This window comes from Saccopteryx leptura, chromosome 2 (genome assembly GCF_036850995.1).
Source record: "Saccopteryx leptura isolate mSacLep1 chromosome 2, mSacLep1_pri_phased_curated, whole genome shotgun sequence".
Taxonomy (NCBI): Eukaryota; Metazoa; Chordata; class Mammalia; order Chiroptera; family Emballonuridae; genus Saccopteryx; species Saccopteryx leptura.
Window position 1 is genome coordinate 259,791,803 of NC_089504.1, and position 22,353 is coordinate 259,814,155.

A 22,353-nucleotide genomic window follows, 5' to 3' on the forward strand; every position below is an offset into this window, starting at 1 on the left:
CACAGAAAAAGAGGTGACATCCTGAAAGGATCCTCGCATTGATCATGAGGCCCTTGGGTCAGAGGAGGGTGTAGAGGTTCTCGTGGTACTTCATCCACTCTGGATCCCACAGTGTGTGGGACTCCTGCTTCATCCTGCATTCCCCCATTGTCCACCTGAAGTTGGATTAACCAGACAGTATATAGTCTTATGGGATCTGAGGTCCAAAGAGCTGGGTTCACAATCCGGCTCCTCCTTTTACTTGTTATTTAGCTTCAGCAAATGGCCTGACTTCCTGGGCATCAGTTTTCTCATCAGTAAAATAGGGATAATATAAAATACTAAACTTTTGGACCTAGGCCGTAGAGAACATTTTATGAATTTAGCCCCAAAGGCAAGGAAAGTAAAGGCATAAACAAATGAATGGGGACTATATCAAACTAAAAAGCTTCTGCACAGCAAAAGAAACCAAAAACAAAATGACAGCCAACCAAATGGCAAATGATATTCACAAACTATAGCTCTGAAAAGGGGTTAATATCCAAAATATATAAAGAACTGACAAAGCTCAACAACAAACAATCCAATTAAAAAATGAGAGGAACTGAACAGACAATTCTCTTATGAAGACATACAAACAAAAAATAGATATATGAAAAATACTCATCTTTGCTAGCTGTTAGAGAAATGCAAATCAGAACTACAATGAGATACTACCTCATACCTGTTAGATTGGCCGTTATCAACAAGACGGGTAATAACAAGAAAGGTTGTGGAAAAAAACCTTCATTTACTGCTAGTAGGAATGTAAACTGGTACAGCCATTATGGAAGACAGTATGGTGGGTCCTCAAAAAATTAAGACTAGAAGTACCATATGACCCAGCAATCCCTTTACTGGGTATCTACCCTCAAAATTTGAAAACATTTGTATGTAAAGACACATGCACCCCCATATTCATCGCAGCATTATTCACAGTGGCCAAGACATGGAAACAACCAAAGTGTCCCTTGATAGATGATTGGCTAAAGACAATGTGATAGATATATACAATGGAATTCTACTCAGCCATAAGAAATGACATATTGCTATTTGTGACAACATGGGTAGACCTTGAGAATATGCTAAGCAAAATAAGTAAAGCAGAAAAAGCTAAGAACTATATAATTTCACACATAGGTGGGATATCAAACTGAGACTCATGGACATAGACAAAAGGGAAGTGGTTATCAGAGGGAGGAAGTGGGGGAGGGGAGCAAAGGGGGCCAAATATATGGTAACAAAAAGTGGTTTGACTTCAGGTGATGGGAACACAACGCAATAAATACTTCGCATGCTATGGAGGTGTATACTATGTATTCCTACGGGCCAATGTTGCCCCATTACATTTAATTTCTAAATAAAAAATAAAAATAAATAAAAAACTAATAATACCCCTCTCCCCAAAGGTGAGGATGTGTTCATGCAACTAGAGACTGGTTACTCAGGAGATGACAGAAGCACGGGCCACACTGCATCCCCATAGGGCCCACCTTTCAAAGGGGCGAGAGGCACCTAAGCAGAGCCTTGTGCCATCTTCGCAGCAGCCACCGAGGAATGCCCAAACCAGCCCCGCGTTAGCAACAAGACGGATATCCAGTCCTCGCGCAAACACGCTCCTGATTGGACTCAACAATCAAACGGCCATGCTTTACGGGTCAGCACAAGTTTAAAGAGAGGGCAGGGGGAATAAATTGCTGCTCATCTTTCAGAGAGTACAGCCCAATTTGTAGAACAATATCTAATTAGCTGAAAGAGAAGCTTAAATCATGTGTCTTGAAGAGCTTAGCTTCAGGGTACCGTTTAATGCTTAGCAAGCAAGCTGAGGAGCAGAGATCCCTGCAGAGGGGCTCTCTGGACTGCAGAAGCTGTTAGAGCAAGTTCAAAGTAGAGCTCGTGAGTGAGGGACCGTGATTTGGGGGCCCGGGAAAGGTAGTGGTGTGGTTGATGTGGTTCCGCATGCATCCTTGAACTGTACAGCAGAGTCAAGAGGAGGCTGGCTACAGACCTCACCGGCCAGTCACTACAGTGTCCCCTAGTGGCGGTACCTGTGCACTGCAGGGTGTGACACCCAGCCACTTGGAAAGCCTGCTGGTGGGTCACACAAGAAAGAAGATATAACCCAACTGAAGGCCCAGGTCACCTAAGGCACAGGTCACAGATCATCAGTGAAGCAAAGCAGCCTGTGTTGGGAACAGGTTGGTATTCCACATACTTTACCCCCCCCCCCCCCCCCCCGCCCAGAGATGAGTGAACTCCCCCTGCCCAGGACTGTCCCTCAGCTCTGCCACACCACGGCCAAGGGTGGCTCTGACTGAAGGAAGTTTGGAACAAAGGCACCGCCTACCTCAGGCATGGTCACACCAGAGAATAACAGTGTATTACTACGGAACTTGGGCTTTACAAAGCGTGTTTTTATTTTCATGTAATTCTTGCAAGAAACTTGAGAGGAAGTCTGATTGTTATGAGTCAAAATGTTGTTTTACAGGGAAGGGGATGGCGCTCAGGAAAATCACATGACTTCTCCCGGTCACTGGACCTTGACTTTCCAACCTCAAGTCAAATGCTCTGTGCACTCCGCTAAAACAGGGACGAGACCATGCGACAGTTTACTGGACCTGTCTCTCTCCACGCGGCAGAGGATGGATTTATGTCTCTATCTAGCTTGTGAGTGCACAAAGCCCCAAAGGCTAAAGTGACCTAAAAAAAAAAGTCCTATGTTCAAATTAAATATCTTTACCCCCCCAAAATGAAAGCCGACTTCCAGAATAGCTGCAGAAATGCTCTTCACTTTCGTCGTCAGCATGTCCTACAGCTCATTAGTGTTCGCCATCCCACCTGTGCCTACAGGTCACAATTATATTTCAGGGACAGCTGCTAGTGAGCTTCTTCCCCGTTCCTGGCGGCTTTGGGAGCACCGCAATTATTTCCCGGCTTCCGGGCCATTCTCCACCCGGTCTCAGGAGCAACCAGCCCTCTCTCGTGACCTGAATTTCTCATTTTAAAAGATCAGAATGTTCTTGGTCTTCCACTCACTTCTACCTTTGGCACTAACAGCCCTTTCTTCTGAATCAACTCAGCTTCTTAAAGGAGCCAGAACCGCACATTTCTTCCCCATACCCAACATGTGTGCCCCTGACGACCTCTCAAACCCCTACAATGACAACCTCACACAAATACACATACAAAACCAGACTTCCGAATAAGTAAATAAATGATCTTATACAGGCTACTTCATGCTGATCATGTAAATTATTTAATAGGTTATAGCATAGATACTTTTAAAAGGCTCAAATATATTAGTTGCTCTCAAGATAGACCTACCAAAAACAAAAACATAATTACCTGAGATGACTAGCCCTAGAGAAGAGACGTTTTGCCTTGAAGTTCTGATTTTTTTGGGAGGGGAGGGTTCCTGGACTTCGGCGTCACAAACATCGAAGATGACACTGATTGCAGTCCTGCTGTGTTCGTTGTGTGTATACTGTGGATTCAACTTTCAGGGAACTGTCAGGGAAGATGTTAGGCATCCCCTAAAGGCTCTCGGGCTGTCACATTCCATCTAATATCAACAGAAACTGACCTTTAACCCACACAGAGGTCATCCCAGTAATATTCCTCCAGGCAGAAATTTCAGGACCCCGAGCAAAGCTGGCGGGCTTTTCTTCCTTTTGGTATAATAGCTGGGACTCAGCCTGACAGAGAGGCTTTTTCTTTAAAAGCTCAGGCTTTGTTGATTACCAAGTTAGGAAGAAAGCAATGCCAAGTGATCAGGACACTGAATTGTCTCATGGTTAAGTGTTTCTAGATGCAATTGTGAGATCAATAGGACCGGCCACTTGCCGGAAGAACGGCTTGGGAATTGGTTTGTGTTGGGCATCTGAAGGCGGCCGGCCGAGTGGACAGAGGCAAGCTACATGACGTGCACTCAGATAACTCCCAGCGGCTGGGAGTCAAGGAAGAGACCTCTCCTGTCCCCGCCCTGTCCCTTCCTTGGGTTGTGTTCTTGGATACAGTCTTCAAGATGGTCTGAGTGAGTGTCTTTGGAGAGTATCTGTCCACCGCCCGCCCTTACAGCCTCAGCATCAGGACCAAAGCCGAGATGTCAGTGTTTCTCTCTGAGAACAGACTCAGAACCACCTCTGGCCACCAGAACTTGGATTTGTTTTCCCTAGACGTGTGTAGGTGCTTGGCAGGTTTGTGGGGAGGGCAAAGTTACCCATTCAGCCCACGGGGGTGGTCAAACCTATCACCTTAGCCACCTTGATGGCATTTTCTAATTCATTCGTCTGTTTACAATAAGTCCCCGAGTCACAAACATCCAACTTGTACTTATGAACGGAGCACCTTAAGGGCTATTGGTAATCCCTGCAGTTGGACATCAGTGAAATTGATATCATTGAGTTACCTGACTCCCATGGCAGTAACCAGTGACGACCTTCTGGAACTGGAGCAGCAGAGGACAGCATTTAGGGAAGAAAACAGGGACCTAGAATCCCCAGAATCGAAAAAGGTTTCTACAAGAGATTTAGCTGATGCTTTTTCTTTTATTGAAGCAGGAATAGCAAAGTTAGAGGAGCAAGATCCCGACACAGAGAGGTTCACCACAGTTTACTGTGCAGTTACTGAAGGCCTGAGACGCTACAGGGCCTGATGATGAGAAAAAGAAAGGCTCTGTCCAAACCTCCCTGGATGCCTCCTTCAGGACACTGACTCCAGCAGCAGGATCAACCCTGACTCTAACACCATCCACCCTCTCCAACAAGTCCCTCATCTCCTGCATCATCCAAGACTGTTTAAGGTTTACTTTAAAATATTTAAGTATTTATATGCACAGAAAGGTAAAAATAAATACTATGTTAAGACAAACATCTAAGTTGCATTTAATAGGTAAATGTACCTGTCCAAGTTACATACAAATTCAACTTAAAGAACAAACATACAGAACCTATCTCATTTGTAACCTGGGGACTGCTTGTAAAGTTTTTTATCCCCCTGAAGTTAGAAGTGGGGAGTCAGTCATGTATACTTTTATGTATTTGATCAACAAACATACAGGAAGGGTCTGCTGGGTTCTAAGTACTGGCCTAAGAAAGAGATGGAAATATAAAAGAGAAAAAAAAATATAGTCCTCTCTTTCAGCTTGTTCACACTCAGGTGGGCGAAACAGGCAAATGTAAGTCCAAGCTCTATGAGCTCTTGAAAAGAGGTAAACACAAAGAGCTATAGAGCAAGGAAGTGAGCACGCCAGGAAGCCTGGGGCTGGAGAGGGTAGGGTGAGCGTTGGGCCTGGGATGGAGTAGGGATTGGCAGGTGCCAATCAGAAAGGGTTCCTTACTTTAGGCTCTGATAGGATATAGAGGTGAGCCACAGTGGGCGGGGAAGGGTGTTTCCCAGGCCAATGAAAAAGTAGAGCTGATTTGGGGAGATCACATGGTTCGCCAAGAGACAGAGCAAAAGCTGGGTGGGCTGAGTGAGGGAGGGGTTTGGGGAGGAAGGCGGGGCTGGACCACGCCCCTTAAAGACTTGGAACTTCTCCTGAAGGCCAGAGGCTGAAGAGTCCAGTGATGGACTTCAAGCTCAAGTGTTTAGAAAGCTGGTTCTCATCATGGTATGGAGAATGAGTCAGAAGGGGTGAGGCTGGAGGTAAGACTCTCTTAGGAGGCAGTAGTACTGGGAATCCAAGAGAAGAGGCAGCGACAGACTTGAAGGGGGTGAAGGGAACGGAGGATCAGCTGAGTAACACAGCGTGGATGTCTTCCTCTTAAGCAGAGTTGCTGGGGAGGGTCCTCCAGCTTTGTAGCCCACCTGCCTTGACTCATCAGGCTTCCTAGTCTTCCCTTTCAGAATCAAACACAGGCTCCCTGACCGGAGAGACACATGCTCACATAACTGGTGTACTAGTCCTTGGATTTGCTATATCAGGAGACGCAATTCCATGGTAGGTTAGTTGATGACAGACTGGCCTGGTCTCCGTCTGTGTCTCTTCAATTAACACGGCAAGGAGAGGGTTGGATCAGGGAGATGCCACTGCTCTGGTCTCCTCCTGCCATTCTGGCCCTAGTTGCAGCCATTGTGATCTCCATCCCTCACTTGCCAACAACCCTCCTACGGCCTTCTCCAAGGCAATGACACCAGTTGAAATGGCTTCTTGCAGTTACAAGAAAATCCAAAATCCTTCCCGGGGCCCACAGTGCCTGCACTCTGGCTCTGCTGAGAAGCCCTTTCCCCTTCTCACTGGCTGTCCTTTAATCTTCTGAGAGGGCCAACCATCTTCCTCCTTCTGGGTGTAGGGATTCCTCTTCCCCAGGCCCGAAGACTTCTTTGTCTGACTCTCATCTTTTCCTTCCTGGCTCAAACGTCTCATCTCAGACAGGCTGTTCCTGACCGCCCCTGTCGAGGCCAGGGTCTGGGGATCAGGGAACAAAGAGGCAAGTGACAAGCAGGAGACTGTCTACTGCAGGAGCCGTCCTATTCTACTACCCGGTCCTGATCCCGTGGTTGTCTTTATTTTTTACAGTATTATTACTCCTGGACATGAGCCCACCTCCTTCTTTCGCCTGTTCCCCAGTGCCCCATGTTCCTGAATGTAAGTTTCATGAGGGTAGCCATCTGGTTCCCTTGTTCCTCACTCTGTCCTCAGCACGCAGGACAGTGATTAACCCACAGGAGGAGCTCAATAAATATTTCTTTAATGTATTTTACCAGATGAATACTATTTTCCCTTCTATGATTATGAGAAGGGAAATTAAAATGAGGTTTTCTGGAAACACTTGGGACAACATGACTAAAAATGGGCCAGGTCACATTCTGTCTAGAGTGACATGGAAGGCTCTCTGGCAGATGGCATTATTGTGGACAACATTCACTGCTGTCCCAATGGAGGGGCCACACATCCCTGTCCTACTGAATAGCGCAGACAATGCTATCTAAATAAATTCAACAAAATGGACCAATCCCTTGAAAATCATGACCGACCAAAAGTTACCCAAGACGAAGCCACCCAAGACTAAAAAAATAACTTGAAGAGTACTATAACCATGAACTGTAACTATGCAGATTTGCACCACCCACCATCTATTGTTCCGTGACAATAGATGTTCACAACCTCAAAAACGGACTGAACTCCTGGAGTTTCCCTAAAGAGCCCAGAGAGCAGCGGGCCTGGGTGTGGGATCACAAGGACCAGAGCAAAGGCAGTAATGAAAACTTCTCATGGCCGTCTCTGGGAGCCTCCACAGATGACTGTCTTCGCTTAACCGCAAGGTCAAGACAACCTATTTTACGGTGTTCCCTGCCTCTGAGGACAAGCTTTAGTGAGTGCCTTGTTTGCTTCTTGCGGTATTAAAAGAGACAATGAAATCTGCCTCTCGGAAGATCGTGCCACCAAGTGCCTGTTGCTCTGTGGGGAGTGTTTGTTTCCTCATTTATATTCATGTCTCCAAAAGACAAGTAGACCTTGGATGAAATTTCAGGCGACAGTACATTATAAATAATGCATCCATATTTTTTCTCTCCCATACTACTTCTATTAAATCCCCTCAGAGCCTTGTGCAAACACCAGAGACGAGAGGACAGGAAGCTATTAACACCGTTGTTGGAATGAAACGGGCTTATGTTATAAGGCAGGACATCTTGATCAAAGGAGGTTCTGTGGAAGCCAATCTTTTCTCTCTCGCATTTATTTTTATTTTATGTCTTTTTAACACCTCAACTCCTTTCCGGCCCATCAAGTAGGCGTGCGCTTGATTTGGCCCACCCAGGACAAGATAGGGCTTGTCAAGGGAGAGAGGCCACTCGGGGACCCAGGCTGAAGCTATTTGTTCCAAAAGACCAGGCATAAGAAAGTGTTTGGAATAGTCAGCTGAGGATGCAGCGGAGAGCTCAGGTGCTGTGAGTGAAGTCAGAGTGGGTGCTGGTGACTAGACCAAAACTAGCCTCTCAGTCCACCAGCCCTGGTTTGCCGTTGTACATGATGCTCTGTGCTCAGCAGTAGGAGGGACTCAGGGGCTCAGCCTGGCCGCATGCCGGCCTCTTCTTTATGGGAAAATGCTCTGCTCTTTGTTTGTGTTTCTCCTCCCTTTCCTTTTTCCTCTTCCTCCCTCCTCCTCCTTCTCCTCCTCCTCCCTCCTCTTTCTCCTCCTCCTCCTCTTCCTTCTCCTTCCTTCCTTCCTTCCTTCCTTCCTTCCTTCCTTCCTTCCTTCCTTCCTTCCTTCCTTCCTTCCTCCCTCCCTCCCTCCCTCCCTTCCTCCTTTCTTTCCTTCTTCCCTCCCTCCCTCCTTCCCTTCCTTCCTCTTTCTCTCTCTTCCTCCAAACAGGAGCCCAGAGATGGAGCCCACAGGGTGTGCTGTTTGCCTCACCTCCCAGTGTGTGGTGGAGTATGTGAGGGTCCTGAGGGAGGGGAGTGGCAAGGCAATGAAGGTTCATTGATATTAACATTCAAATGACTCTGCAGGCTCAGTGTAATTTATTCAGGGGACTTTGCACTTGGGGCTGCAGAGAAAGAGCCTGAAATAGAGGAACTTTGGGTGCCGCATCCTGCCGGCAGTACCTTTTGGCTGTGCACCTATGCTAGGGACAAGGAGAATTCTCCCCTGCAGCTTTGTTCCACCAGCAACCCCTCTTCTATGCGTGGCAGCTGGGATCTGACTCTCCGGTCCAGCCGCCGTTTATGTCTGCTGTGTGCCAGGCTTTGCGCACGGCACCCCATGGGCGTTTCCCTGTCCCTGCACTTTTCCGTCTGCAGCCAGTTGTCTCATTGCTCTAATAAATCTCCCGGACAAAGCCAGCAAGGCTTGGCATGCACCAGTGACTGAAATTTAAGTGTGAGCTTTCAAGATAACTCTACAAAAGCTTCCTACCATGGGCATGTCTTTGCCATGTACCACTGTGGTCGTGGTGAGTTCTCCTCCGGGACCCCAAACTCTACAGAGGCAGCTCGCTAAGTACAGGGATGCTGGCTCCTTGGTGTTCTGCTTTCTGAGTTGGTATCACTCATGCCCCAGGAGCTTAGCACCAACTGGAGTTGTGTAAAATTGAACAAACAAAACAGCTAACTATACCCTGATGGTCTCTCTGCACTGTCCACCAAACAAAGCCACTGCCCTGGCCTCCTCCTCAGATGTCCATGAATGAACGGTTAACCCTCTGCTTACTGGATCTTGCTGAGCCCCCAGATGGATTTGGGCTCCCAGGTCCAAGATACGGCTCCCTCCCTGGGGCAGCTGCACCTCAGAGAGGCCAGCGGTAGGCACAGAAGCTGGCAGACTTTTACAGCCTGGGTGGACTGGGAGCGAGGTCCGGCTGCAGCACACTGCAGCAACCGCGGGCAGGCACATTGTCACACGGCTGCGACATCACCAGGATGGGAAAGAAAAGCTCAAACTACACTGAAGAAGCACTGAAGCCCATACATTTTGGGGGTGGAAAGATTAGCTTAGACCTAATAAATATGCACACCAGGCGCTCTGTTTCTGTTTCTGTTGTCTGTATCCTTTTAATAAAGAGAGGTTTTTAATTCAGTGGAAAGTTTCAGTCTATGAGTCCTTGGGGTAGCTTGGGAGTGAGGAACATGGAGGACCCTCTAATTAACCTGTTAATGAGCGGGAAAGGGCTTGAGTAAGAACAGGGCAGCTGCTTGATTCTAAGATAGCCCCCACTTTGCCCGTAAGGGCTCAGGGGCGAGCACACCCGACTTCCGCCCCAAAGAAGAGATGCGTGTCCTCCAATTTCTGTTACATTTTGGATAAATGTCTGGGTTATGAAACCAAGGCTTATTTTTATTTTTTAATCAAAACTTTTTCTGATTAATGTGCTCATTGCTGACACATTGTAAGATTGAAAAGTGTAGAAAAGAAGGAAAAAGAGAACTCATTCATAATCTCATGATCCTAAAGAGCCACTGGTGACATTTGGTTCCTTTGATCTAGTGTCCTGCTCTGTCACTTAGAACAAGCCTCACAGCGAAGGCCCCTGGACAGAGGACCCTCCATCACCTCTCTCAAGGGTAGGGGCTGGGCTTTGGGCCTGGGCAGGGATCCATCACCCTGGTTGCCCTGAGATGGCAGGCAGACATGCGTCTGGGGAGCAGAGACAGGCTCATACCTGCCCCACAGAGGTCCATACCTCAGAATGTGCGGCAGGGAGAGTTCCAAGGCTGGACTGGGAGGCCCCATGTTACAGACAGAAGAGAGAGGCACTGTGGCAAGTGACAGAAAGGGCTGTTTGTAGGAAGAGCGCAGAGCATTTACCCAGCAGCTGTGGCTGACGCAATGCTGTGAGAATACTCCAGCTCCTGGAATCCTCCTGGGCACACCCAGGAAGGGAGCTCACCTGCTATACGGAAATGAATCAGCACTAGCCAGGCAGCCTCCTCAACTTTTTTGGCCATTTGTCCTAGTATAACATCCTATTGGCTGAACCCATGTATATAAGCTAGTTTACTTCCTGAATAAAGTGGATCTGCATCATAAACCTGATCCCCGGAGTTGGGTCTTTGTGTTTCCGTCGTCCTCACCCCCAGCAGGACTTGTCCACAGCTGGCGCCCAAACAGGGATCTAACTGGCATCCCAGGGATGGGTGAGTGACCCTCTGCCATGGGAAACCTTCTCCCCCACTCTCAAGCCCTGCAGTCTCGAACCCTGCATGCCCTATTGCAGAGTAGGTGAGTTGAAGTTTGTGAAGAGGATCTCTGTACTTACTGGGATATTCTCTCTGGTCTCAATCCCTGGATTGAGGATGTGCCCCTCTGGGACCCGGATACTTGCGCCCAAGCTCTCCAATGGATTCGTTCGGCTGAGGTACATGAAGGACAAACCTTCCCTCTCAGCCTCACTCCTGCCTTATTAGCAATACACGCCTGCTTGACCGGTGCTCCTGCTGGGGACCCTCCACTGCTTCCTAAGGTCCTACAGGCTACTCCTCTTTCAGAGGAGCCCCTACTTCTGTATTTGCCTCCCCCTGTTGGGCCACCGAGTATGATGGACTTGCAGCCGAGCGTGCGGAAACAAAACTAGATACGTTAGAAATCGCGCCATCAGCTCTGCCACCCGAAGAAACGGAAGTCGCTAATTCCACATTCCCAGCAGGGGCTCGATGCCCCACCCCAGCCTCTCAGACTCCATTTTCTACCCCAGCTTTAACTCCAACATGTGTTCCTGCTGAAGACCCATGGGCCAGCCTATATGCCCCCATGTGTCAGCAAAGAGACATTTCCTGTGCAGCATTAGGAACCCTACCACTGCATGACTGCAACATGGCCCCCTTAACATTTTTTCAGATAGTGCTTATGCAGTACAAACAGTCAAAGGCCTTGCCCATTCCACCTTCCGGCCCAAGCAGACATTACTAGATAGGGCTCTCAGCCAGCTTAAAGGACTGTTAGAGAAGTGTCAACACTCTTGGTATATTCAGCATCTTCGCTCCTATTCTGGCTTGCCTGGCCCCCTAGTGGCAGGCTCCCCTATTGAGCAAGCCAGACAACTTCATGCCCGGTTTCATATGTCTGCCCATTCTCTCAAATCTCTCTTTCCCCATCTTCCTCATGCAAACCTGCAAACACCTTGTTCACGTATGTAAACAGTGCGGGCCCTTACTACCCATAGGCCCCCTACAACCACAGGGTATCAACCCTCAAGGCTTACAGCCTAATGCTGTGTGGCAAATAGATGTCACTCATGTCCCTCAATTTGGCAAACTCCACTATGTACACGTAGCAGTAGATACCTTCTCCAGAGCTGTCTTGGCCATGGCCCTAGCAGGAGAAAAAACTACACATGCAATTCATGCCCTTCGACAGGCCATGCTTTGCCTTGGTGTACCTTGGGAAATTAAAACTGACAATTGTCCCTGTTACACCAGCAGCCAATTTAAAGCCTTTTGTTCCCAATGGCAAATCACACACCGCCTTGGCATTCCTTGTAATCCCCAAGGACAAGCTGTTGTAGAACGGTGACACAGAGACATTAAGCTTCAAATTCAAAAAGAAAGGGGGGAATATGCCCCGGGCCTCACCTGGAGAAGTGCTCCTCAGTGCTGCATTCACTCTCAATTATTTAACTTTTGATTCTAAAGGAGTAACTCCCACTTATAAACATTGGGGAGGCCTTCATAGCCAACCGACCCCTTTGCCATTACTACACTGGAAGGACCCAGCCACAGCTCAGTGGCAGGGATCGCACCCCCTTCTAACACAAGGAAGAAGTTATGCTTGTGTTTTTCCAGAAAATAGCCTGCATCCCATTTGGATCCCAGGAAGGAACGTACGACCACTCCCGGTGTCCCAAGATGACCTCACCGACGATGCCTCCAACACCTGCGAACCCTCCGATTCAGGAGATGGCCAGCCTCAGCCTTGATAAACAGCCACCTGGAGGAGGTCCTCCCTGCTTCAGGAGGAGACCTCGTAACCAACGTGCTCATAACATAACCTGGGGAGATATGAAGGCCCTAGCTGAACAGGCTCAGAGATTAGCCCCTGACAGACCCCCCCAGGTCCAGGCACTCTGTTCCTCCTCATGTGTGCCATTATCACAGCAAACTCCCAGGCATGGGGAGATCCTCGCATCCATTAGTCTCCCTTGTGACAATAGTGGATAGGAATCCCAACAGTGGAATGGCACTATATGGGGTAACCTCAGTGACCCAATGCTACTTAAGTTTAATAACACCATCCCCTCGGAGGGGTGGGTCCTTAGAAATCATACTACGGGGGACTTTGCTGAAAATGGTACTACCAACCAAGGCTCAGTACTTGGCCTACAAGTTCTCCTCCCCCTAGCTACCAACAGCTGGGCCTGCCCCACTAACCTTGCCTTCCCAGGGCCACCTCTTTGCCCGCTCCTGTATGATGAACATCTAAGAACACTCCTGAGAGAAGGAATTCCCTGGAGAGACTGCCGCATTGCCTCTGGCCCGGATGTGCAGACCATCAACCTCGGAGTTTGGCATCGGAAGCTGAGAGATGGAATGCAACCATATGCAGCATGCAGCCTGCAGCAAGCCATCCGTTCCGTGTTTGGATGCTGGGACCTTTGTAGGAAGGGGGCGTGCATGGACCTACATCTGTTTTTTACAATCAAAATGGAATTGTGTTTAATGGCACCTGGAAGGTCTCTGTAACACAATGGGAGGGAAATGACATCTCGACCCCTAGGAGGAATCCCCTGTTTAAGACCCCCGTTCTATTTCGTAACTAGTCAAACATTAATCCAGCTAATCTATTAGCATATAGTATAATAGGTATTATAGTTGTTTTAGTTCTATTAGTGTTCCATTGCACAATGTGTAGCATTCAGAAACTACAACAGCAACAAGCAGTCATCAAGCAAATTCAACTGGCCTTAATTAAAAGAGAAGGGGGAGCTGTAGGTAGAGTGCAGAGCATTTACTTAGCAGCTATGGCTGACGCAATGCTGTGAGAATACTCCAGCTCCCGGAACCCTCCTGGGCACACCCAGGAAGGGAGCTCACCTGCTATATGGAAATGACTCAGTGCTAGCCAGGCAGCCTCCTGACCTTTTTTTGCCATTTGTCCTAGTATAACATCCTATTAGCTGAACCCATGTATATAAGCTAGTTTACTTCCTGAATAAAGTGGATCTGCATCACTGAATCTGGTCCCTGGAGTCGGGTCTTTGCATCTCCATCGTCCTCACCCCCCAGCAGGACTTGTCCACAGCTGTTCATAGCACAGACCCTGGAGCCAGACAACTGGGCTCGAATCACAGTTCTCCTACTTAAGAGCTATGGGCTCTCAGGGCTCTCACCTCTCTGTGGCCCAATTTCCTCACCTGTCAACAGGAATCATGGTACATGCCTCATAGGCCATCATGAGGTTGACAACAGATTGCACACATAATACAGTAAGAACAGTGCCTGTCACATAGCCCTCAGAGGTTAGAGTGTAGTGTATTTCCTGTGATACACATTAGGACGCTCCTATCCCTGAAGGACATTTTCAGCTGTCACCTGCTGATGCTTGAATGGGGAACACAGGAGGAGCAGCCGGACGTGGATGGAGAAGACCTTGGTTCAAGGTCAGACGCAGCTACTTACCACCCATGAAAGTCATTTGACTTTCGTGTACCTGTCTCATCACCTGTGAAATGGGGCTAATAAGGCCATTCTCAGCAGTTGTGGTAAGGACTGCGTTGAGACCATAAGAATGCAAAAGCACCAAGGCTAGGAATATATCCTAAGAATCCCAAAACACTAATTCAAAAGAAGGTATGCACCCCCATATTCAATGCAGCATTATTAACAACAGCCAAGGTCTGGAAGCATCCCAAGGGTCCATCAGGGGATGAGCAGATAAAAAAGCTGTGGTACATTTACACAGTGGCATACAATGTGGCCATAAAAAAGAAAGAAATCTTACCTTTTGTGACAGCATGGATGGACCTGGAGACTATTATGCTATGTGAAATAAGCCAGGCAGAGAAAGACAAGTACCACATGGTCTCACTTTTATGTGGAATCTAATGAACACAATAAACTGAGGAACAACAGAGGCAGAGTCACAGGGAACAGACAGACAGCTGTCAGAGGGAAGGGGGAAGAAGGGATAGGATCAAAGAAGGTGAAGGAGTTGGCCAAAAAATCATATATACATAACACTTAGATACAGACAACAGAAAGTCAACAGCCAGAGGGAAAGGGGGTGAGGGGGTGGGGGCATAGAGGTGGGTGGAGGGGGGTGGAAGGGGGTGAAGGAGAGGAGGTAGGGGTAGGAGGGAAAAGGGGGAAGAAATGGGGGTGAGAAGAGACTTTGCTTGGGGTGGGGGGATGTGACACGGGGTGTAGATGGTGTTATATTGAGTCAGACACTTGAAATCTATATGGTTTGGAAAATCATGTCAAGCCAATAAATTAAAAAATTAAATTAATAAAAAAAGAACGCACAAGTGTCTGGAGAAGACCCCAGACTTAGCAGTGAGGGCTCTCTGCTGCTCCTCTTCCGAGGTGAAGCTCTGGTTCCGGCAGCAGGGGGGGGGGGGAGGGTGAACTTTGCTAGAAAAACACCTGCTGGAAATCTGATCGGGAACGTGATGTCTTTATCTGGTGCATTTAGCGGGTCCAGGTGGACCAGGGCTTCACCGCAGGTCCCTCTGGCTGACTTGGTAGTAAGAGGTTTCCTGGCAGGGATCCGAAGGGGGAAAGGCAGGACTGGAGAAACTAATTATTTTCCTTTACATGGAAGAGGCACTTGAGTTTCTCTGATGGCCTCCTCCCTGGCCAAGTCTCAGCAGAGGCTGCCGAGCAGCCTGACCCACGCAGGGAGAAGAGGGTGTGGATGCAGCGGCCAGCCTCTCACCTGTGGTGAAGGTGGCGGAGGTGACGCTGCTCCTCTCAGCGTCCTGGGCCGCCTGCAGCAGCACCGTGTAGTCTGTGCTCTCAGACAGGCCCTCCAGCCTGATCCACGTGTCCTCTGCATCCACAATCAGCTCCTGTGGAATGAGTGAGCTCAATGAGCAGAGGAGGGAGGTGAGAGGGAGGGGAGAGGGAGGGGAGAGGGAAGGGAGGGAAGAAGGAAGGGAGGGGAGAGGGAGGGGAGGGGAGAGGGAGGGGAAGGGAAAGGGAGGGGAGAGGGAGGAGAGAGGAGGGGAGGAGAGAGAGAGGGAGGGGAGGGGAGAGGGAAGGGAGGGGATAAGGAGGGGAGGGGAGAGGGAGGGGAGGGGAGAGGGAGGGGAGGGGAGAGGGAGGGGAGGGAAGAAGGAAGGGAGGGGAGAGGGAGGGGAGAGGGAGGGGAAGGGAGAGGGAGGGGAGGGGATAGGGAGGGGAGGGGAGAGGGAGGGGAAGGGAAAGGGAGGGGAAGGGAAAGGGAGGGGAAGGGAAAGGGAGGGGAGAGGGAGGAGAGAGGAGGGGAGGAGAGAGAGAGGGAGGGGAGAGGGAGAAGGAGGGGAGAAGTAGGGAGAGGGAGGGGATAGGGAGGGGAGAGGGAGGGGAGGGGAGAGGGAGGGGAGGGAAGAAGGAAGGGAGGGGAGAGGGAGGTACTGTCTTGCAACAGGAGCAAGGAGAAGCAAGGAGGGTGGGGAAGGAAGCCCGGATCCCACAGCCTCCTAGGCAAGGACTGCAGTGGCCGTTAACTCTCTATCCCACAATAAGGAGAAAACTGAGCCAATAAGCAGTGAGGACAGCTCCTCCCTCCCAGGGGCACACTGGGACGGGACGAAGCAGGCACCTGGATGATCACATCCGAGGCTGCTCCCACTACACTGGGCCCCCCGAAAACCAAAGGAGCAGAGCCCCAGGGCTCCCTGCTCTGCACACGCACAAGGGGCTGGCTCTGCATCAATCTCTTCTGTGTATTCAGCTTCCTGATACAATTTTACTTTAAGAAATGCATTCTGCTGCTAACCAAAGTTTGACAACCCAGTTAGACCAACGGTGTCAGGTGATAACATAAAACAGAGATTTGCCATCTCTTTGCAGCAGGCTATGCGCCTGCATCCTTCCTAATGCTTATTGGGAGGGAGAAAAGGCTGTTGAATTTGGCATCTAGCTCATGTTTGCTTGGCCCTGCTAGTAAACAATCCTTCCAAGACCATATACTCAGAGGCCTTGAAATTTCCCATTGTACTCTGCACGCACAATGGGGTGAGGCTGCAGGGGTAGGTATCCCTAGAGAAGCAGTGAAGGCTCAAGAGAGGTCTGTTTTGCTTTTGTTTAGAGCCAGGACCAGCAGCTGACCCTCCAACGTGCAGATCGGGGCTCTTTCCTCAACAGCACGCTGTGTTAGTCCATAATGGGTAATGGGAAAGCTCGTGTGCTCCCTGGTGCTTTATAGAAACAGTCTCCCCCTTCACAGAGAACGCTCACCTTGCGGCTGCCGTCGGTGGCTTTGTAGGTCAAAACGTAGTTCTCGATCTCTGCTCGGGGAGGCTGCCAGGAGATCAGAGCACTCTGTCTCGTGACCTCAGTGGCTGTCAGGTTGGCAGGGGCGTCCAGGACTGCAAAGAGGAGGAAATGCCAGGAGTAGCCCCCCCCCCAGGCATGGGTATCTCTTGGTCCCCTGTGGTCTCCAGGCTGCTCATGTGGTGACCTCAGTTCTAGCGTGGACGGGAACAGAAAGGACGCCCCCAGGCAGAGGGTAATCAACCCTTCAGCATTATAAGCATTCTGACAGCTATGCCCCACGCCCCCAGCCAGGACTCTGGGCCTAGGGACGACATCTTCCAATCTGACCGTCTGTCTGGACTCATGACCTTGCTACACCTGCATGTCTAAGAGTTCTCTTCAACTTATAATTCTCTTTGTCTGCTGTTCTCCTGACCACAACCATATCCAGTAACTCTCTCCCCAATATCAAGCCCCTTAATGTCCACCAGACTCTCTGGGCCAGATGCATTTCCAGAACTGGCCGCCCATCCTGGCCTGGTTCTACTGTTGTCAGCAGACCGGGGACCAGAGCAGAAAATAGACGGGCATCTGTTGGCTGAAGACTGCTGTTGATTTTCATGGGCCTTTGGGCCTCAGTCAGCTAAAATAAGAACAGCTCATATCATAGCTGCACTGCCCCAAACCTGTAGACTATACTCTGGTCCACCACATGGAAGCTGAGCGAGTTCAGGACCCACAAAAGCCTCCAGGGATACGGGACAGGTGGCTGAGCGGGTACTCACGCGTAGAGAAATTGGTGCTAATGGTGCCACTGGTGAGCGGCCCACTGGTGGCATACATGCTGACGGTGTAGTGGGTGCTAGGGAGCAGGTCGGTCAGCCAGAACTGCTCACTGTCCCCGTCAACCAGGATGGTCTCTCCGGCCACTGGAACCAAATGAGCACAGATAAGGATTGAATAAAGAAAGGCTTCCCAAATCCAAAGGCGTTTCACAGGATTAAATATTGGAGAGTTCTTTTGGGGAAAAAAAAAATCATTTATAGCTTTAGTTTAGCATTTTATTCTATACAGGGATCCCCTGCTATGTTGTTGTGCATCTTTTTATTTATTTATTTTATTTTTAAGACTTAATTCATTTGAGAGAGAGAGAGAGAGAGAGAGAGAGAGAAGGGGGAAGGAGCAGGAAGCATCAACTCCCATATGTGCCGTGACCAGGCAAGCCTGGGGTTTTGAACCAGCGACTTCAGTGCTCCAGGTCAACACTTTAGCCACTGCGCTACCACAGGTCAGACAGTTCCACATCTTAACAGAGAAAAATATTATTTATTTGAAAGCTGAATTGCCTTTTATACACACACACACACTCACACACACTCACACACACACAGATATACAACTTTTAGTCAGGCCCCTGCAGTTATAAAGATCAGCCAATTCCTTGGTCTATAGGACCCCTTCCTCCCCACCCCCTTCCAAACCATGCCCTCTTTTCTCTAGACTGAGAAAATTCAGCCCTGAGCCCTCAATACCTGTAGGAGACAATTCTGGAACTGTCCCAATCCTGGCTTCCTCTTGCCACACAGGTGACAGTATACCAGTGCCCCTGCTGCAGTGCCATGCCCAGTAGAGAACTGAGAACGATGATTGAGATGTACTCACAAGCGAGACAAACAGGGTCAACCTTTGCTTTTATTTGAGCCAGTTATGTCGATCCATTCGGTTTTGAGACAGTCATGTGATTTTGTTGTCACAGGCACAGATTATTATTAATCAAAGACCTTATATAATCAGCTCTGAACCCAGCCTTGTGGAGCAGGTTTTGTGAACCTAATTCTGTTGCTTTTTTTTGGCCTTGTTGTCAGTTTTGGATCACTGTTCAGTTCATTAACATATATTTGAGTTTAGATTCTACTGATTACAGTTCTGTTTTATAGGCAAATTTGGTAAGCAGTCTTCTCTATATCCATTCAAGCTGTCGATAAAGACTGTTCATTAGCTCAGGGCCAAGGCTCATCCTGTGCCTTTAGAATACTCCTGAATTATTCATTTAACAAAGTTCTCCAGGCACTGCACTGAATGAGGCAAGTAGGACCTGAGGAATCAAGTTTCTTGAGGTCTAAAGGCATAGAAGGCCATGCAGACAAGTTAAAATCTAAGCAAAGTCTTTGGAAGAGCAAACAGAGTGCAACACCCCGCCGTCAGTCAATGGTCCGGCCCTACTAGGGCAGCTCAGCTTCTCGTGGTCACTCGTGTCTCTGCAAATGCACACGGGTGGCTCTTTTTCTTGAAACTCACATTTTTTTCTTCCCATTCTCTTTCTTCATATAAGATCTGCCTCCTTTATTCCCCTCAACACTCTGATCCCAATCACAGTGGTCCATGGAGGGGGCCCAACGTGTTTTATGCTTCTCCATCTATATAATGAGACAGCTCAGGTGGAGTTATAACTGTTTGCTTCTTAGGTGTAAGTTCTGTGAATCTGGGTGTTTTGTCTCTGAATCCCTATACCCTGAATGGGTATATGGCATATAGAATTGCATCAGAAGGATGCACTGAATGAATGAAAATGAATCTCCAGGATGAACCCGTGAATAGGTGCATCTGACTGCCTCAGGGGGACACTGGAAGCTTCGACAGAGGAGATGGTGTTAAAACTAAGACTTGAAGGATGGGTTTATAAAACAGACAAGTGGGGAGAGAATTTCCTGGTGGAGAAAGCAGCACGTGCAAATGCATGGTGGCTTGAGACAGCATGTGAGAGGTAAGAAATACAGGATCGTGATAGGCAAGGAGGCGTGGTAGAAGTTGTAATGGATGGTGCATGTGCACAGAGCGGTGAGGATGTAGCCACAGGAATGGTATTTGTTCTCGGAGGCGGGTCATTCAATCAGCTACCACTCTACGTAACTTCAAAGATGACCCAACAAGTATTTTTCCATCTAAGCAATAAGTGGATTTTTCTAATGCCTTGCTGAACATGCTACAAGACTTGGCAATAAAAAGCAAGGACAAAAAGTAGCTTGAGAAAAACTTATTCTCAGGAAACCTGTGTTGGTGTGAAGTAATCATGAATTCTTCTTCCTATTTGTTTAATATTCTGCTTTGGTTTTTATTTGCCCAAGTTTTGAAAATCAGTTTATTCCTTTGCAGCTTACAGAATTGGCGTTCTCTTCATTTAAAAAAATTATTTATTTTTATTGAGTTTATTGAGGGGACATTGGTTAATAAAATTATATAGGTTTCAGGTGTACAATTCACACATCATCTATATTGCACGGTGTGTTCACCACCCAAAGTCAAGTCTCCTTTCATCACCATTTATCCCCATTTTACCCTCTTCTACCTCCCCCTACCTCTCTTTCCCTTTGGCGATCACCATACCGTTGTCTGTGTCTTAGCTTTTTTTGCCTTTCTCTTAATTTTGAAAATTAAGACATCTACCTGCCTTCTGTCTTCTGAAATCTTTGTCCTCTGGATTCCTGAAGATAACCCATAACAAGTCTGTGATCACATGCGTAGCTTAGGTAGGGAAATCATTTCTGGAGGCCTAGAGACTTGGACTACTCAACCCTCTTTTAGTGCGGGCTCCCCTCTTCAGTCTCAGCACAGGGAACAAGCATAGTGGAGGAGACGCTGGAGCTCAGAGTCACACTGGCTCAGCCTCTGGGCTGGACATGGGCACAGAAGACTAAAGCAACAGAAGAGTTCATCAGTCTTTGGTCCTTTGTCACCTGTTATGTTGTATCTGCTCCAAGCATGTCCTATAACTTAGGTGTTTTCTTGCTATGTAAATACCTGGAAACGTCTGCTTTCTTGCTCATAGCATTTTGGGGCAAATCTTAACTCAATTCTGAGTTTGTCTTCCTAGTGCGATTTCTGACATTGTATTTGTCCCTGGTTATGTGCCCTTCTTACCCCTTTCAGATCCAACTTTCTCAATTTCCATAGTTGATAGAGTTTAGGGACACATTGAGGGCAGAAAAATCTCTAATTTGTCTCTCAGATTGACAGGATGTTCTGTTTTTTACTTCCATATTACCTCCAGCCCAATCCCACCGTGCCCACCTGCTGTCTGACTTGGAGGCCCGCGGACACCTACCTGCGAAGCGTGTGAGAACAACGACGTAGCTCTCCACCTCGCCCACGGGTGCCTTCCACTGCAGCAGGGCTTCCGTGGGAGTGACGTTGGTAGCGGTCAGACCCACAGGGCTGTCCATGGCTGAAACAGAACAGGAGGGCGTCAGGTAAAGATCGGAGCAGCTGCGGGCAGGCAGCGCAGCACATGGCCCCCTGTAGCTCCACCTGCAGGTCTCCCAGTCTCCTCGTGACACGTCCACTGCCGTGCCTCACAAAACAAGCGACTGGAGACTGATGTCCTCCTCCCCTCTGGTCTCACCCGCCCCTTCCTCTTCTCCCTATTCTCCTTCCTCTCAAACACTCCACTCTCCCTACATCTTTCTTTTAGTTAATTCATTAACTTCTTATGTGTGGAGTGCTGTCAGGTGTGTGGGGGGCTCCAAGGCAGGGCCAGTGTCTGAGGGCTTTCAAGCCAGACGGAGAAACAACATAGAGAAATTTTTCCAGTTCTCTAGTGAACGGGACAATGTGCTGCTCAGGCTACTTGCCCGTTCGTAGATGTAAGGGGCTCGGCTAGAGATGTCTGTTGAGCGTGGTGGGAGCTCTGTGGAGGCAGAGTCTCCCCAGCTCCTATAACTTAGAAGGTTCTCAATAATCACTGTGCAGTGACTGCATGGGACTCGGGTTGCCTCTCTAGTCCTATCTGATGACTGCGTTCTTGCTCTCCTGCTCCCAAGGTTCCCTCTGTCCTGGGTCCTGGTAGTCTCTGTGTGTGTGAGACAGAGAGAGAGGCAGAGAGAGGGACAGATGGGGACAGACCGACAGGAAGGGAGCGATAAAAGCATCAATTTTTTCGCTGCGGCACCTTAGTTATTCATTGCTTACTTTCTCATATGTGCCTTGACTGGGGGGTGGGGGTTGCTACAGCAGAGTGAGTGATCCCTTGCTCAAGCCAGAGACCTTGGGTTCAAGCTGGTGAGCCTTGCTCAAACCAGATGAGCCCTCGCTCAAGCTGGTGACCTCGGAGTTTTGAACCTGGGTCCTCTGCATCCCAGTCCAATGCTCTATCCACTGTGCCACCACCTGGTCAGGCCTGGTAGTCTTTTTGTGACACAGAGAGGCAACGGGATTCTTCTAGCTTATGGCCAGGAGTGCCTGTCAGGAGAACTGAGTCTGCCTGTCACAGCACCATGTTCCTATTCTAATGTGTCTGTGCTCTAGGCCTTGGTTTCATGAACTGTACCTCCCTTCCATGACCCTAGGATTTATTATGGAAATGGATGGTATTATAATAGCTTAGGTCTCAGCTCCAACTCAATGTCATGCAATGAAGTCTTGCAGACCAAGAGGTGCTGTTGACCTGGTCCCGTTCTCTCACGGAAGGTTTTCATTGCTTGCCTAGGTCCCTCGTTTCAAAG

The 22,353-nt window shown here is 48.7% G+C and overlaps 1 protein-coding gene across 3 annotated transcripts in view; it reads right to left on the reverse strand.

The window, feature by feature from the left end:
* Positions 1–22,353, reverse strand: part of TNR (tenascin R) — a 384,873-nt gene that overhangs the window by 14,027 nt on the left and 348,493 nt on the right. For all 3 annotated transcript variants that reach the window (XR_010749415.1, XM_066371569.1, XM_066371571.1), the window contains 4 exons: positions 20,958–21,077; positions 17,641–17,784; positions 16,838–16,968; positions 15,333–15,465 (listed from right to left, as the gene is read on the reverse strand). Coding sequence is in view for 2 of the 3 variants with exons in the window: in XM_066371569.1 (XP_066227666.1) it covers positions 15,333–15,465; positions 16,838–16,968; positions 17,641–17,784; positions 20,958–21,077 (528 nt within the window). In the remaining variant the exon portion in view is untranslated. The remainder of the gene's footprint in view (positions 1–15,332; positions 15,466–16,837; positions 16,969–17,640; positions 17,785–20,957; positions 21,078–22,353) is intronic.